The following is a 16426-nucleotide window of genomic DNA, read 5'->3' as shown; positions in this document are numbered from 1 at the left end:
TAATCATCACATCATGCAACATCCTGCCATAGGGACCATCCAGGCTGGTCACCATGCAGCCAAAGTTTTCCCCTCTGGACCAAGCAGGGGATACAAGACACCATAACAGTTGTAGAAGCAAGGCTCAAAGCAAGGGATCATCACTGGAGGTCATTCATGGAAACTGAAGGTGTGTTGCCCTCAAAAGACTGTACGGGGTCTTCAACTTCTTCCTCTTGGACCTTTACTTCTTCCACTAAGCATATAACTCAAAAACTTTATACAGTTCAGTGATGATGTACACTCCTACCCTCTGCAAAAAGAACATACAGAAAGATGGTCAAATTTCAGGGGTGACATACAACGTCCACATACATGACAATTCCTTGCTCACTTTCACTGATCATACTTAAAGGTGAAGCAACAAGCACCACCATTCATACCATAATCATACACTTTACCAATAGCAAGCCAAAGTTGTGAACAGAAAGTGACAATGGTATACGTAGCAAATCAACAACAACAGTATCCAGAATGAAAATCTAGCAGAGCAGATAAGTCTACACAGCAAGTGGCTAAAGGATGATTCTAAAGGTTCAAATGGCAGTCCTGAAAGCCTTTGAGGGCAATGTCCAAGTTTCAAGTGGCTTTAGAATGTTTTTCTTGTTTACTAGTATTAATAGCTTTATCAAGTCACCAATGTCTTGATTAGAAGACAGGTCCACTCCTCTATGTTTGAATATGGAATTCAACATCGCCCTGTAACCCTTGATGGTGGAAGTCGCTAACCCCTTCAAGGTTCTAAGAAATAACAGAAAATCTGCAATCTGGGCTACAAATGTCTGAGAAGAGGAGATATTCTGCTCTCAGCACCAACTCTGAAAGACTGCCCACTTGGCTTGGTAGACTGCAGCAGATCATCTACACTCAGCAATAGCCTCTGCAGCCTTCCTCAAAAATCCTTTTGCTCTGACAAGCTCCCCGACAGTCTGAAGCCTGTCAGAGCGAGAGTGGATAACCCTAGATGGAATCTGTGAAAATGTGGCTGTTTGAGAAGATATCTCTTCTGAAGAAGTAGTCTTGGGAAATCCGTCATCAGGCTCAGAAGAGCAACTTGGGTCATCGATACGTTGCTGTGAGTGCTGAACTTCTTCAATACCTCCCTCACCATGCTGAAGGGAGGGAAGGCATATAAGTCGAGATCCAACCAATCCTGCAGCATGGCATCTGTTGCCCATACCTGAGGATCCAGAGCAGGAAAACAATACAGAGGCAGATGATGGTTCCTCAATGTCGCAAACATGTCTATCGACAGCTTTCCCCACAGCCTCCACAGGTTGGTGCACACCTGTGGATTGAGTGTCCACTCCATCAGTAGAACCTGTTTGCCGGTAGTCAATTCGTCCACAAGGACATTCATCTTGCCCTGGATGAAGCGGGTCACAACGCGGGTCTTGTTGCTTTGTGCCCACAAAAGAAAGTCCTTGGTTGCTTCATAGAGTGAAAATGAATGAGTCCCTCCTTGGTTCCTGATGTAGGCCAGGGCTGTCAGCTGTCCAAATGACCTCCATTGTCCTGCTGAAAGTCTGCTCTGCAAAATACTGAAGGGCTAGATGAATTGCCTTTAACTCCTTCACACTGATGTGAAGGTTCCTTTCAGTTGGAGACCATGTTCCAGAAACGTCCATGCCGTTGAGAAGAGGCCACCAACCCAGATCTGAAGCGTCTGAGTACAACTTAGGTCGGGGCTCATTGGAGACAGAGACTTCCCTGTTGCAAATCTGTCCTTCACCAGCCACCACTGAAGGTCCTCTTTGATTTCAGGGGTGATGTTGAAGACACACGAGTCCAGGAAATCTTCCTGTGCCAGTTGGCCTTGAGGGAAAACTGCAACACTCTGGAGTGCAACCTGCCCAACGGAACAAACTTCTCGATGGAAGAAAGGGTTCCCAGAAGACTCATCCATGCGCTGGCTAAGCAGGATGGGTGAGATATGAAGTCCTGGACTTTTCTGAGACAATTCAGAATCCTCTGTTGGGACGGAAAAGCCCGAAAATTCAGAGAATCTATCACAATCCCCAAATAAAGAATTGACTGAGTTGGGACTAGTTGCAATTTCTTGAAATTTATTAATAGTCCTAGTTCTTGAGCAAGTAAAAGTGTCTTCTGATGGTCCTCCATGTACTGAGGTCTTGAGGGGAAGCGTAGGAGCCTGTCGTCAAGCTATTGAGAGTTGTTTATCTCCATCAGATGCAACCATTTCGCCAGAGGGACGAGAACCCAAATAAAAACTTGAGGGGCCATGGAGAGGCCGAAGCACAGTGCCCGAAACTGGAAGACTCTGTCCTGGAACACGAACCTCAGATACTTCCTGGAGTCCGAGTGAACTGGAACATGGAAGTACATTCTGCATGTCGACTGTGACCATCCAGTCTCCCTGATGGATGGCTGACAAGACCGACTGGTTCATTTCCATTCTGAAATTCCTTGTTTGAACAAAAAAGTTCAGAGCACTGAAGTGCAGGACAGGCCTCCATCCTCCTGATGACTTGGGAACTATGAAGAGGCATTTGTAGAACCCCTCTATGCCTATATCCTTGACCACCTCCACAGCTTGCTTCTTGAGTAGAGCTGAAACTTCCCAAGACAGGGCTGAAAACCTCTCCGAGCCTACTGAATAGGCCGTTAAGCTGATGGGAGAAGTTACTAAGGGAGGTTTCTCCCTGAAAGGGATTGCTTGGCCCTCTTTTAAGACCTTTAGTACCCACGGCTCTACATTCCTGGTCTTCCACCTGCTCCAAAAATGAAGAAGTCTTGCTTCCACTGGGACACGGAGAACAGGTAACTCACTTTCAAGGGGCAGACTTCTCGGTAGGCTTCTTGACGGGTCGTGTCGTTTGGAGGTTGGTTCTAGGACAGGACTGGAATCGACCTCTAGCACCTTGAAAGGGCTTCTGCGACAAAGGAGAAACGTCCTAGCAGTTGTGCAACTGAAGTAGCTATCTCGTTTCTTCAGAACTCCTGTGGTAAAGATGGTCACCAACCCTTGGGCGCCGTCTCTCACTGCCCTATCAGCACAAGCTAGAACCCCCAACCAATCCGAAACAAATTTCTCCTGAAGCGTGGTGCAGTCTTTTATCTTCTTTGCTAAAGCCCCAACCATCCAATCAAGAAAGCTGAGGACCTCGAAGACTTTAAAAACATCCTTAATAAGATGATCCAGCTCCAACACAGTAAAAAGAATTCTTGCAGAGCAGAAAGCAGAGTGACATGAAGCCTCTAAAAGACTGGAGAAGTCCCCTTGAGTGGGTGCAGAAACTACCAAGGGAGGCATTTCTCCAGCTGCATATGGCAGATGCTTCTGCTGTATCAATCGAGAGGGAGGCGTACAGAAAACCACCTTCCCAACATCCCTCTTTTCCGACAATCAGTCGTCGATACAGGCAAAGGCTTTCCTTGATGAAGAAGACAGATCCATACGAGGTAATCTGGCAGTTCCTGCAGGTTCCTGCATCAAAAAGGCTGAGCCCAGTTAAGAAGGGGCTGCTGGACGAGAAGAACGAAGGATAGCATACCAAGAAATATCTTAGCAGAGCCGAATAATTTGACGTAGGCTGTTCCTCTTCCACTGGTTCCTCATCAGAGGAAATGGGTGACATTGGAGGGCCCGTAGGTTCTTGAACCACAGGGGCTGGTTTCTGAAGCAAGCTCAGAATACTATCAAGTCGGCATTGAATCGGCGCCAATGACGGGTCTTCCACAACAGAAGGTAACTTGCCTGAAATGTCAGGTGCTGGGTGTCTACCTGTGGCACCGCATGCTTACTGACAGGTGGACGAACATCAACGGAAGCACCCACTGACACTGGATGCTTGGACACTGGGTGCCCACTCACTGACGGAACGGACACAGAACTCTTACAGGCCACAACACTCTTAAAGGATATTAGACAGTCAGGAGCTCGAAGCTCAGACGCTGGGCACCCATATGATGGGAGCTCAGCTTCTGGGTGCTCATACAATGGGCATTCCAACACCTGACGTTCATACACTGGACATTCATACGCTGAGCCTTCCAACTTGGAACATTTGGACACAGGGCACCCACGAACTGGAAGCATGAACACTGAACACTCATACAATGGGTGCTCGGACACAGAACGGTCATACGATGGGCACTCGGACACAGAATGGTCCCCTACTGGGCGCTCATACAATACACTTTCAGACTCTGGGAGCTCGGACACTTTACGTCGATGCATGGGACTGACACCCACTCTTTTGGAGTCAGGGCGCTTGTTGGACACTGAATGGGTGCGATAAGCTTTAACAGGAGACTCCCAAAAACTACACGAAGGGAGCGGGCTACTGCCCCTCTCTAAAGCTCGCTTACAAGCGGGGGTGAGTCAACTTCTAATGAAGCGCCAGCCTTTTCAACAGCCTCGAAACCTTAGCAAAATGCCGACTGCACTTTTTGGGCCCATGTGAGCCTGAATCACTAGATGATAAGGCATGAACATCCAATCGGATGCCTTTCCCGTGACAGTCCTCCGAGTCCTGGGACTTACGGACAACAGGCTCGGTTGAGGAAGCAACTACTCATGGGCTAACCCCACTGACCTCCCTTGGACTGCCAGTTTGCTTCCTCCCAGGTGAGCAAGGTGAGTTTAGCAGGGACCTTGGTCTAGGAGCATCAGTGGGACGAGTAGCCAGCCCCTCTACTAACACTGCACTTGACACACACCAACACTATTAAATTTGTCCATTAGGACTTTCACAGAATTCCTAATCTGGGAAACAGTATTGACTAACAAATTAAATTTCTGATCCACATGCACTTCTAAGCTGGCAATGGCATTGGGTTCAGAAGAATGAGAGCCAGGTAACGGAGTAACAGGAAAAGTCGGAGGACTGGAAATGGGAGAAAAGGCGGTCACAGGTGTTGAAGGGATAGGCAAAGCAGCAATGTCAACTCCAGGTGAATTAACTGAACTAGTGGAAGCCTTAGCTTCAGCCCTAACAGTTGCCTTTTCCAGTCGGTCATGTTGCACTTTATCTAAATGGGTCTGCAAAGTCTTCCACTTCCCCTTATTCCAGTCCCTATATTCTTCATAATTAAGATCAGGGGAGCAAATCTGCTCCCTACAAGAATTACAGACAGTATGATTGTCGTACTCAGCTGAAGTAAGTGTAGTCTTGCAGCCTTTGCTGCAATACATAACACTGGACAAACTCGAGTTTGGCATGATTAGTTAAAAAGTCCAAATCGGGAAATTCCCATCACAACTGATAAAGTTAACTGAATATTAGCTAAGCTAATTAACAGCTGAACGCTACCAAAAACCAAAGAGTACTTCACCAAATGAAGATATCCAACCATCCGGTGAAAAAAAACCAAGAGTTGCTCAATAACCAGTGCTTAGTCATTGACCGGCAGAAACGAATTGAGCTCTTTAGCTATGTTGTACCTATTCTTCCCCAAAAGTGGGTAGGGCAGTCTACCCACACCCAAAACAAAAGAGCGCTACCGCGAATTTTGAGCCGCCACGTAAAGTAGAAACTAATAGCTATGTAATTATTTGGTAAGTTACTTATATAAAACTTAATATTATTAATGGCAGCATAGCTCTTTTCAATATCCCATAATCACGTCTGAGGTGATTATGCATATAGTTCTAGTGCTTCTTGTTTTAGCTTAAGGCTCTGCTATGTAAATATTGAACATGTGCCTTCTGCTGACAATAGCCAAAATATAAAAACAGAAAACAGTTGTGACAAAACTAATTCTCTACAAAATCTCAAGTACTGTACACAATATCACAGAGTTGAGCAAAAAAGACTTGGCCAAGGGCTTTTCACAGAAGTCTTTTATACACAGAGCAATTTACAGTACAACTTAAATCAGGTGATGGCTAACTCTTAAATTACTAAAATATCTTACCAAATTAAGATGGGTCAGGTATTTAAACCTTCCACCCATTTCTTCTCGCAGTTTCTCATCTTTCGAACCAGGAGGAGGCATGACATAGAACTCATCATAATATATACCAATACAGTATATGGCCAAAATTACACTGTGAATCATAGAAACTTTCATCACTCCACCTTTGGGATCAAGACTGTGTCCAAAAACTAAATACTGTACCAAGAAGAGTGAAACAATTATATGATGTACTACTACTGTTTTCTCAAGTCTATGAAAACAGGGATAAAGTCAGTCTGTCAAAATCACATAATGCATATGAACTGATTCCAAAGGTCATTTGCTCTATCACTTACATCACTTATCTACAGGATAAAATTAATGGCATCAAAAGATAACAAGATAAGATCATTGACAATACTCAACATAGCAATAAGACACTTGAATTTATTCATTATCCTCAAGCCCTTATACATTTCCAAACCATAATGTTGAATACAATTATACACTGAGGTACAGATTACTATGACACAAATAAGCATATGCACCAAAGAGTTGTAACATACTTCTTATGCCAACAACTCTCAATTCCTGACATTTTTCTTTGATCATAAGTTAGATATTTTTTAAACAACTACAATTTTTATACCATTCAGATCTTATCTTATCTTTGTACAATTGACTACAAGATTGGTGTTACTTAAAAACAACTTCTAAGTGAAACAGCAATCAGCTGATTTAGTCAAGCATTGCTCTGAGGTAAGTCTTTCAACAAAAAAAAATAGGATGTCACAATACAGACTGTCTTCTTTTTTATTTTTACTTTAGTTACCCAGCCATGGCAAACCTTTCTTTGTACAATAAAAGTATAGGTTGCACTTATAAGTCAGACACAATAAAAGTTACTGACAAACCAGACAAAATGTAAAATAAAATTAAAAGAGGTGATACATTAAAGGAAGATCAGTTTCTCCTACACCTGCTGCTGTCCCCATGCCTTCTGTGCTTGCTGTCACTGCTCCAGCCCGTGCATGGTTTGCCAGGAACCGCTACTTCCGCTGTGAAGGCAGTCTCCAGTTATCAGTGGGCTTGGTTATCAGCGATCGGGTTTTGCAGCGCTTGCCTAGCGACGAAAATTGGCAATTTTCGGAACCGATAATCACAGATTTCCACTTATCGGCACCAATAATCAGGTACTGGTGCCAATACATACTTAACAGAGGTGCCGATCTCCAGTTACAGTATTGGCGATTTTCGCTTATCATCACGCTGTCAGAATGGAACCCCTGCCATAACTGGGGACTGCCTATACGGTTGACCCCTGCCATTTGCAGACTCACAATTCGCGGACTCGCCTATTTGCGGATTTTTCTGTAGAACTTATCTATAAATTATTTGCGGGAAACTCGCCTATTCGCGGATCTTTTCATAGAGCAATATTCTATATTTTCATATTATTTTCGTGACTAAATACTGTACTGTACTGTGCCTACATATACATTTTATGATAAAATAATGATTTACAGTACCAATTTTCAAATGTTAATATTAAGTTTAATAAGATTAAATAATATGAAATAATAAAAATAATCTCTCTCTCTCTCTCTCTCTCTCTCTCTTACTGAGATGAGAGAATTTTTACGCATATGTAATTTGAATGTTTATTTGTTTTGTACGATAAATGATTTACTAATTTTCAAATATTAATACTGTACTGATAAAAACACAGCAAAATATCAATTCGTTAAAGAAAATATATAGTGAATTGGTAAGATTTTAGTGCTATAAATTTTTTCCCTCATCTTTTTCCAAGTCTTGTCCGAAAGCTTTGGAGCAAGAGGGGAGGGTGTAACCTGTCAAATATGTTGAATATCTTGACATATTGACCGCAAAGGGTAGAAAGTGTTGCCCACTCTTGGTAAAATATATCTTGCCCACTCAGTGGTCTCTCTCTCTCTCTTGCCAAAGGTGATAGATAGATAGATAGAAAGGGAGAGTGGTTGATAGAGAGATATACATAATATATACTGTACTACAGTATTGACATTTTTAATTGTTTAACTGATGTAAGCAACTCAGTTCATCTCTCTCTCTCGGAGGTTTTAAGTATTTGAGGATTTTAGCTATTTGTGGGTGGATGTGGTATGTATCCCCCGCGAATATGAGGGGTCGACTGTATTTCTGTAGTGTCTGTGCAGCTACGCCTGCTATTCCAGCTACATCTGCACATCAGAATATGATTACACAGGCCTTGTCTACAGTCTCTGTAGATTTGCCGGCTTTGGTAGCTTGCATTGCACCTGTAGCCAAAGCTGTGTCTGTTTCTGTGGTATCTGTGCCTGTGCATGCTGCTTCTGACTGAGATGATGTGCAACTAATACCTGGTGCCAGTGTTTCTGCTGCTGAGTCTTCCAGCAAGCACATCTTTGCTGCCTCTTCCAGTAAATATTCCAGGAAACTTTTGTTGCAGTCAAAGAAATATAGATACAGTACAATGCTATCTAGCTCTAATCACCAAAAGTCGCTTTCTCCACTGAGCCTTACTCTAATAATCCAAGCATAGGCTTGTGGTCTTCCAAGGTGGAGTAATGCAATTAGAAACACAGGTCATCTAGGACTGGGACTCCCCCAAGATATGTTCATTCCAGTTACTGTAGATGCACTTCCACCAGTTGAGACTATTTGTCAACCAAGTGTTGTGATTATCAAGGCAAACAAATCTCAGGTATATAAGTCCTAAGATACCACGAAGTCAGGCTTATGGATGGACAAGGCAGTCCTTCTAACTTCCCCCCCCTCTCCTCCCTCCATCCAACACCAGCAACTACCAGTCAACAGTTGCAGGAAAGGGCACACTCTTAAGTAAATATGCCTCCCAAAGAAACCTCCTCTGGTTCCTGCCCTTGCCATCTCCTAGCGGTGTCCCTTTCTGTTCATGATCAGCAGTAACACAAGCCCTTAAAAGAGAATGTATTCATTGTTGCCCTGGCTACAGAGATTCTGGACAGTGGGTCAAGAGACTCACACTCAGCTACATCAAAGATCCCCATACTCTTTAGGACTATTGAAGTCCCCATTTCCTCATTCCCTCCAGTATCTTCTTATAGAATACCCACTTTGATCTATACTACAATGTTCAATTGGTTTTGTTTTCTGATGAAGACAATGAAGAGGCAGCCCAGGTAATGCATGAGAGAGTTTCATGGACTGGATATGTGCAATTTTTTAACTCTCAAAGACAGCAACACGTAAAGAGGAAAACTTCAGCCACAGAACTGAAGCATAACAATAGAGACTGACGCCAAGACGCTTACAGTTCAACTGTCAAAAAACAGGGTCAGATGACTGCTTCTAACATTCAGCAGACATGACACCAAAAATGCCTGATGAAACCGCAGCAGTCAATTCTGATCTATTGTATAATGCCCAGATGCTCAACCAGATGCTGTTATAATCCTGCCAGTTCAAGACAACCCACAGTTCTTGCAGAGCATCCTAAATGTCTGCTGAAACTGTGGCAGCCAGTTCTGATCTATTGTATGATGCCCTATGCTCATCTGGTTGCTGTTATAATCCTGCCAGTTCAAGACAATCCACAGTTCTTGCAGACAGTCTATTCTGCACACTGCCCAACCTGGTACAGTAGATGCTTCAAGAGCGGTCACATGTCCCTGGTCTCCTCAATTTTCACTAAGCAGTGTGCATTTCTTCTGATGATCATATATTTGGAAGTCTTCCCATTCTTTTCGTGACAATGGTTAATCAACTCTTCCAACTCTCAATGCAAACTGGCCAATGAAGAATCAGAGGAATTTATTTCTGGTGACAGAAATTCATTTCTAGCTATAATGTGGTTGAGATTCCACAATAAGCTGTAGGTCCCATTGCTAGGTAACCAACTGGTTCTTAGCCACGTAAAATAAATCTAATCCTTCGGGCCAGCCCTAGGAGAACTGTTAATCAGCTCAGTGGTCTGGTTAAACTAAGGTATACTTAACTTTTCTCAATGCTACCTGTGACATATGACCTTCAGCCTACTTCCTATCGAAGCAATGGAAGGAACAGCTCTCCAAGACAGCCTCAGCTACCCAAAAAAGGCACTCTGGGTATCAAATGTATTTAATCAGTAATCACAGTGTAACTTAACACTGCCTTGGGAGGATAACAAAGCAATGACTTATGTCACATCTTTTGAAACCACACTGGTTCTTTCATTACTATGCTGGTCATAGTTATTGAACGAAGAATGTTTCTTAAGCTAAAAATACACAAAAACAGGAGATATAGACACCTCTGAACAGTGGAAATGACAGAGTTACTCTTCACTAGCCGAGTCAGAATACAAAATCAATCAATAAGGAGCTTATGAATACCAAAAGAGAAATAGCACACATTCACATCATCAATATGAAGAAATAACACTGAGCCAATCAAAAGAGAGCAAAAAGGAAAAATCTTAGACCCGTTAAACCCATCTGGAGCGTGGAGACCCATGTGAACTCTCCAGAAAATGTGAATGTGGAAAACTACATAATAAAGAAATAGATGAAAAAAGACAAAGCTAAGAAAGAAGTCTTTGCAAACTTGGAATGCACTGCACATCAGATGCAATTGCAGCTACACAAAAGAATGAGAAAAAGTTGAAGGCAGAAGGTGCACTGCGGGGTGGTCATGCATAATGATAACCTTCTTCTTTCAACTCTTCAAGTTAGTGCAGCAGGATCCACTTCTCCACCAAGATATAGGATTCATAATATGTAGAGATTAATATCTTACAAGAAATCACTGAAAGGCAACCAAGAGAAGCATCTGATAGTGAGAGTCACTTTAGCAATTATAAAGAGTTCATTTTAAACACAAAATAAATACATCTATATCATAAAAAATACTATGAAAAATCCTGTCCTAAGAATATTAACCCATACACCATACAGTGAGAATGATGTTCAAAACCAATATTGCGTAAGTAAAATTAGAAATTTGTTCAATGGATGAAAAATTTGGTTACGCAAATTTGCACATTCATTAAACACATCACTTGACTATATTGTAATAACAATCACATATATTGCTTTTTGAAGGTATCTAACATATTGGTACATACTATAATAATAAACACAAAACAGAAAGATAAATACTGACTTTGATACAAGAAAGTTAAATTAATTAAACTGCAAAAGGAAATGGCAGTCACATCTACTTATGAAATGAGGTCAAGTGAAAAAAAGTTTCAACAGGGGACATCTGAAATATTATCTAACTACAGCTTTAATCATTTCAACTGCTATTCAACATTTTGCTCAATTCTATTAAGACAAAATAAAAGTTAAAGAGGATTCACAATTCCTTTGCACAAATTCAACCCATAACAAAAAGAACTTTTTAATTACAGTACTGCATATTACAGGTAGCTAAGAAAAAATTAGCCTGTTGCCATGGGATTTACATACTGAAACATATAATAAAGACAGAATAAGAATAAACTGTTATCTATTCAACTACCAGTACTCACCAAGAGAACATTCAATAGCGTATGCAACGTCCATGACAAGTTACAGCATAAGGAAAATCAGGTATAGCATATACTACACAATTTTAAAGTGTTATTCTTAATACTACATACAGTAAGAGACAGGAATTCTAAGTATTAAACTTATCATGCAAATAATTACTCCTGCTAAAAATAAATATAATACATGCACTGTTTAAAACAAAATCTTACTGTTGGAAATAAAATAAACTATGAAACTTACACTGTTGAGTACTGTAAGGTACTTAAGACGTCCTCCGTACTGATTGAAGTCAAAATCATAATGAGGGTCATCAAGAGGTGGGTTTAATAACCAAGCATCAACGTAAACTCCCACTGACCAAATGCTAAATACAAATAAGTGTATTAATGATGGAAACACACTCATTGTTCCTTAATCAGTTCAAGCTCCTGTTAAACAAAAGTAGAATTCTTAGTGCATCTGTGCCATATCTTCATTTACACATACTACACACAATTGTAGATAACTAAGTGTCACAGCATAAACCTTATCTAAACAATACCTAATAATAATTCTTAAAAATTTTTTTGAAGTACTGTATTTTCTGCATACAAACTCTCATTTTACATCGTCTTAAAATGCCAGTATGACTGGGTAGGGCATCTAAAATTGTAGTAAACTGTAAAAAAAAGAATAATGACTACGACTGTACATAACAGAAATGATTCGATCTACTATAAGGATCTTTCTGCTCACTCACCAGCAGTAGTCATTTTTCAACAACGAATCAAGTTTAACAATAGTTACCTCTTCCTTCATGGAGGGAGACATGAATGTAACCATTGCATGCCCTTTACAGTACTCAGATGAAGGACCTCTTTAACATATGGGTTTGAATTACCTAGCAGCAACCATGTAAAAATTTAGTGACCCATGCAGCTTGCCAAAACTAAACCTGACATAGTACAGTCAAGCAAAACTTCAGCACAGCGTAAAACACACGGTAAAACTGTGGATATAAATTCAGGACCTATAACATCTACACCAACCTAAGTCACTAATGGCCAATGTGGGATACCAATCTGTAAATTATATCCAGTTACCCAGTCACTGAAAAGCATTGGCATCATATTTGCAAATGAGTGCTGTGGAGGCAACTGTCTAGCCACAGAAAGAGGGCTCTGGCTGCAATATCCCTATCTGAACAATTTTCATAACATTAGCTCAACCAAAATAATCATGTCACAAATGCTCTTTTCTCATAGACTGATCAACACTTCCTTCAACAATCATCTTCCTTTGAATGTTGAACTGGTATTCCACTTCCCTCTGTTGAAGTAAAAGATAGTGGCATAAAAAAATATGTATGTATATATATATATATATATATATATATATATATATATATATATATATATATATATATATATATATATATATATATATATATATATATATATATACACAGGCAGACCTCAGTCATTGGCAGGCTTGGTTATTGGCAATCCAGTTTTTCAGCACTTGTCTAGTGGCAAAAATCAGCAATTTTTGGCGCCATATGCACCAAGTTCGCTTATCAGTGCCGATAATCACGTATTAGTGCAATACATACCTAACAGAGACGCTGATAACCGGAAATCGGCTTTTGCCAGGTTATCAGTGTTTAAACATCATTTACACCATCGGAAACAGAACACCCACCAATAACCGGGGACCACCTGTGTATGTATATATATATATATATATATATATATAAATAAATATATATATATATATATATATATATATATATATATATATATATATATATATATATATTACTTTAGTATGATAAATCTTTGAATACTTCACATGCTATTCATTTTCACTCAATGAGGAGCTAAGAAAATGAAAGGCTACTATAGGAGCATAAGAGCACGTGATATGCAAGGACAAGAGGGATAAAATGTAAGAGTGAAATATATAACTGCTATCCTACAATACCACTGGAAAAACACTACACAAGCACACAAGATACCACCTGTCATCATCATAAACATTTTTATTTGGGAGAAAAGCTCTCTATCACGAGAGTTCATAAATATTCTAAAGGGTCCGCGATAATATAGCTGTTTAAGGCTCGTGTAAAATTTCACACGAGCCTTAAACAATTATATTATTGTGGACCCTTTAGAACAAACACTTTTATGTCAAGTTTTACCTTAAGAAGTTAGAAAAAAATGAGTTCTCACAACTCTTTTCTGTTCATGACTGCTCAATGATGCAGTATTTACAAAATTGAAAGTATCAAGTAGAAAAGAAATACAACTGAAAAAGGATAAAAGTTTATCAAAAAGACCAGCAGAAGAATGAACCACAAACAGTGAGTGATTATGAAGCTTCCCCTTGTTAGGCAGCTTGTTCCAGCTGTTTATAAACAAGAACATAAAACAGTTTACAGTTAAAACAAGTTTTAGATGGCCTACTTACTGTCATAACAACATTTTAAAATATTCATAAAAAATTAAGTTTGTATTTGTATATATAAATACTATCTTGTAGAGGCTCCATACTATAGATGAACATAGCACATGCACGTCACTAAGCCTAAAGGGCCTTTTACATACATAGTTTTAACTGTTAGTTACAAATGAATGGTTGACCTTTAATAAAACTAGTGTAAAAGGGTATTTTTAATCAGTTATACCTGTTTAGTTTGCCTGCCAAACATTAATACTAAGTCTTTTCCCCACAGATGTTGCTCCTGAGAAAAGAAAACAAATTACTGTTTTACACACACTGCTACCTTTCTTGCTTCACCTCTTCTGTGACTTGCCCCTTCTTTTATCCTACCATCATTCATTACATAAACTCCCCAGTACATTGCACTTTGACACATCAACTGCTTCTATTATCTCACTGTCCCTATCACTATGTATTAACTGCTTTACCTTCCTAGTTTCATTTTGCTCATAACCTTAATACTGTTCACAATTACTGCACTCAGTTTCTCTCCATATTACTCCATCATCACAGCATCATCTACTAACATCAACCATTTCACACCATTCATACTACAGTATAGAGTACAACTTTATACTGCATACACCTATGTCCTTTCTCTGACTTCTCACAATATTCAAAATACATATGTATATAAATATAGATACAGGTACTGAAAATCTTTTTTCCTAAATATTCATCTTATTTGTTTGATTTCTAGTGGTAAACTGATTTTGGCTTGGATCTACTCATGCTCACAGTGGCACCAAATGACATGTATATAAAACTGAATTCACAATGGGAAGTAAAACTCTCACAATAATGATTATGACAAGTACTATACTATCATTATGACAAGTACTATACTGACTAAAAATAATATGTAAAGGAACCCTTGAAGACTTTATTCAAAACAAATTCTGCTATACACCATGCAATCATTTCATATCAACTGAAAGGTATAACAGATTTACAATCCAATTAATAAAAATTGGTCAGACAAACATGATCACATCATTTACCCACCAAATAAGGTGAAGGTAAAAATACTTGCATACATACGTGAATTGTGTGAATTTAACCTCAATATATCTGTCAGCTATAACTAACAGATTAGGGTATGCATGTAAAAGGCTCTTAAAACTCAAAATCTTTTAAAACACTTACATTTCACATTTAACAGGCCTCTTGATTTTACGAGAGCCTCAATGTCACACACATATGCTGTCCAAACTAAGTGTCAAATCACTGGCTGAACATGAGAAAGGTACTGTATCTAAAAGTTTGACTCCCCGGCCAAGCCCAGTCTTATTTGCCAAAAGCTCCGACTTCTTGATCATACTGTAGACCCTAAATACATGTTACTTACAGCTGGAGATGAGTATTAATTACAGCCAGAGTGAAAGGGAGGAGTACAGTACATCGAAAGTAAGAGATTTCAAACAGTACATCAAAAGGAAGAGATTTCAAACGATGTGAAAATTTATTTTCTTAAGATGTTTTCATTAAGCAAATGCAAACCCCTTACTGAAAAAAATAGCCACTTATGAGTGAGATTTCTTCAGGAAGATTCTATTCCCACCAGCAAAATGTTTGGTGTCATAAAACATGTCTGCTCACCCAAAGTGGTTCTGCTAGCATCCATGGCTCAAGTTAAGCCAAGATAGGATAAGATGATGATACTGTAATGGAACTTATGATCTGACCTTTATGTACAGATGGGACTTGGCTAACACTGTACCAAGGTTTGGTTCCAAGACCATGGCAAACTTAATTCAAATCCCGTATATAAAATGGTGTAATATACTATGCAGTATGGATCTGCATATGCTAACATAACCCTGCACATCCTTCTCTATGCAGTGCACAATGAAAATCATGTCTACATTACAGTACATGTACTTATAATACCTAAAATAATGTAACAGCTACATAAATATAATTGTTGTTAACCTATTTTGTTTAAGGGTTGCATAATAAAAATAATGTCTGTATGAATGCAATACTGATGTGACCATAGTAACCTTAGCTACATAAATAGTAAAATGTCAGTAGCAAAAACATAACATCTTGTTTTATTCAGCTTACTTTCATTTAATAGCCTGAAAGACAAAGTGCAATTACTGTAATATACTCCAATTACTGTTAAAATTAAAAGAAAACTGACATTCTCTCTCTCTTGTTTTGTTGACACAAATATGAATTTAACTGTTTTTATCAGTTGCAGTAAGCCTTCCATTTCCTCTTACATAATAGTGATCTAACTGCATCTTTGATAAAGATGTGGTTAAGTCATAATCCACTTTTAAGTCATAATTATGCTACTGTAAATATGGTGGTAATAGTGACAAGGGTAATAATGATGCCTTTATGTACATATTTAAATTGTTTTTGCTTATGCATTTCAATTCTTGGAATGCTAAGAACTTAGTAAATTTATATTTGCATTTTAGAAGTACCCAGTATTCATTTTTAATTTCTTACATGCATTTTGCAACTTCTGCTACAACAGCGAAACTAGGTGAACTTGAATCAGACATAATAACAAAAAA

General features: G+C 39.3%; 1 protein-coding gene across 1 annotated transcript in view; it reads right to left on the bottom strand.

Annotated features, from left to right (window-relative positions):
* Positions 1-16426, bottom strand: part of LOC136851641 (androgen-induced gene 1 protein-like) — a 136747-nt gene that overhangs the window by 39078 nt on the left and 81243 nt on the right. Inside the window, exon 4 of the mRNA XM_067126042.1 lies at positions 11655-11778. Within this exon, the coding sequence (XP_066982143.1) occupies positions 11655-11778 (124 nt within the window). The remainder of the gene's footprint in view (positions 1-11654; positions 11779-16426) is intronic.

The sequence above is a fragment of the Macrobrachium rosenbergii genome, chromosome 3 (assembly GCF_040412425.1).
Source record: "Macrobrachium rosenbergii isolate ZJJX-2024 chromosome 3, ASM4041242v1, whole genome shotgun sequence".
NCBI lineage: Eukaryota > Metazoa > Arthropoda > Malacostraca > Decapoda > Palaemonidae > Macrobrachium > Macrobrachium rosenbergii.
This window is presented reverse-complemented; position numbering and strand designations above follow the sequence as displayed.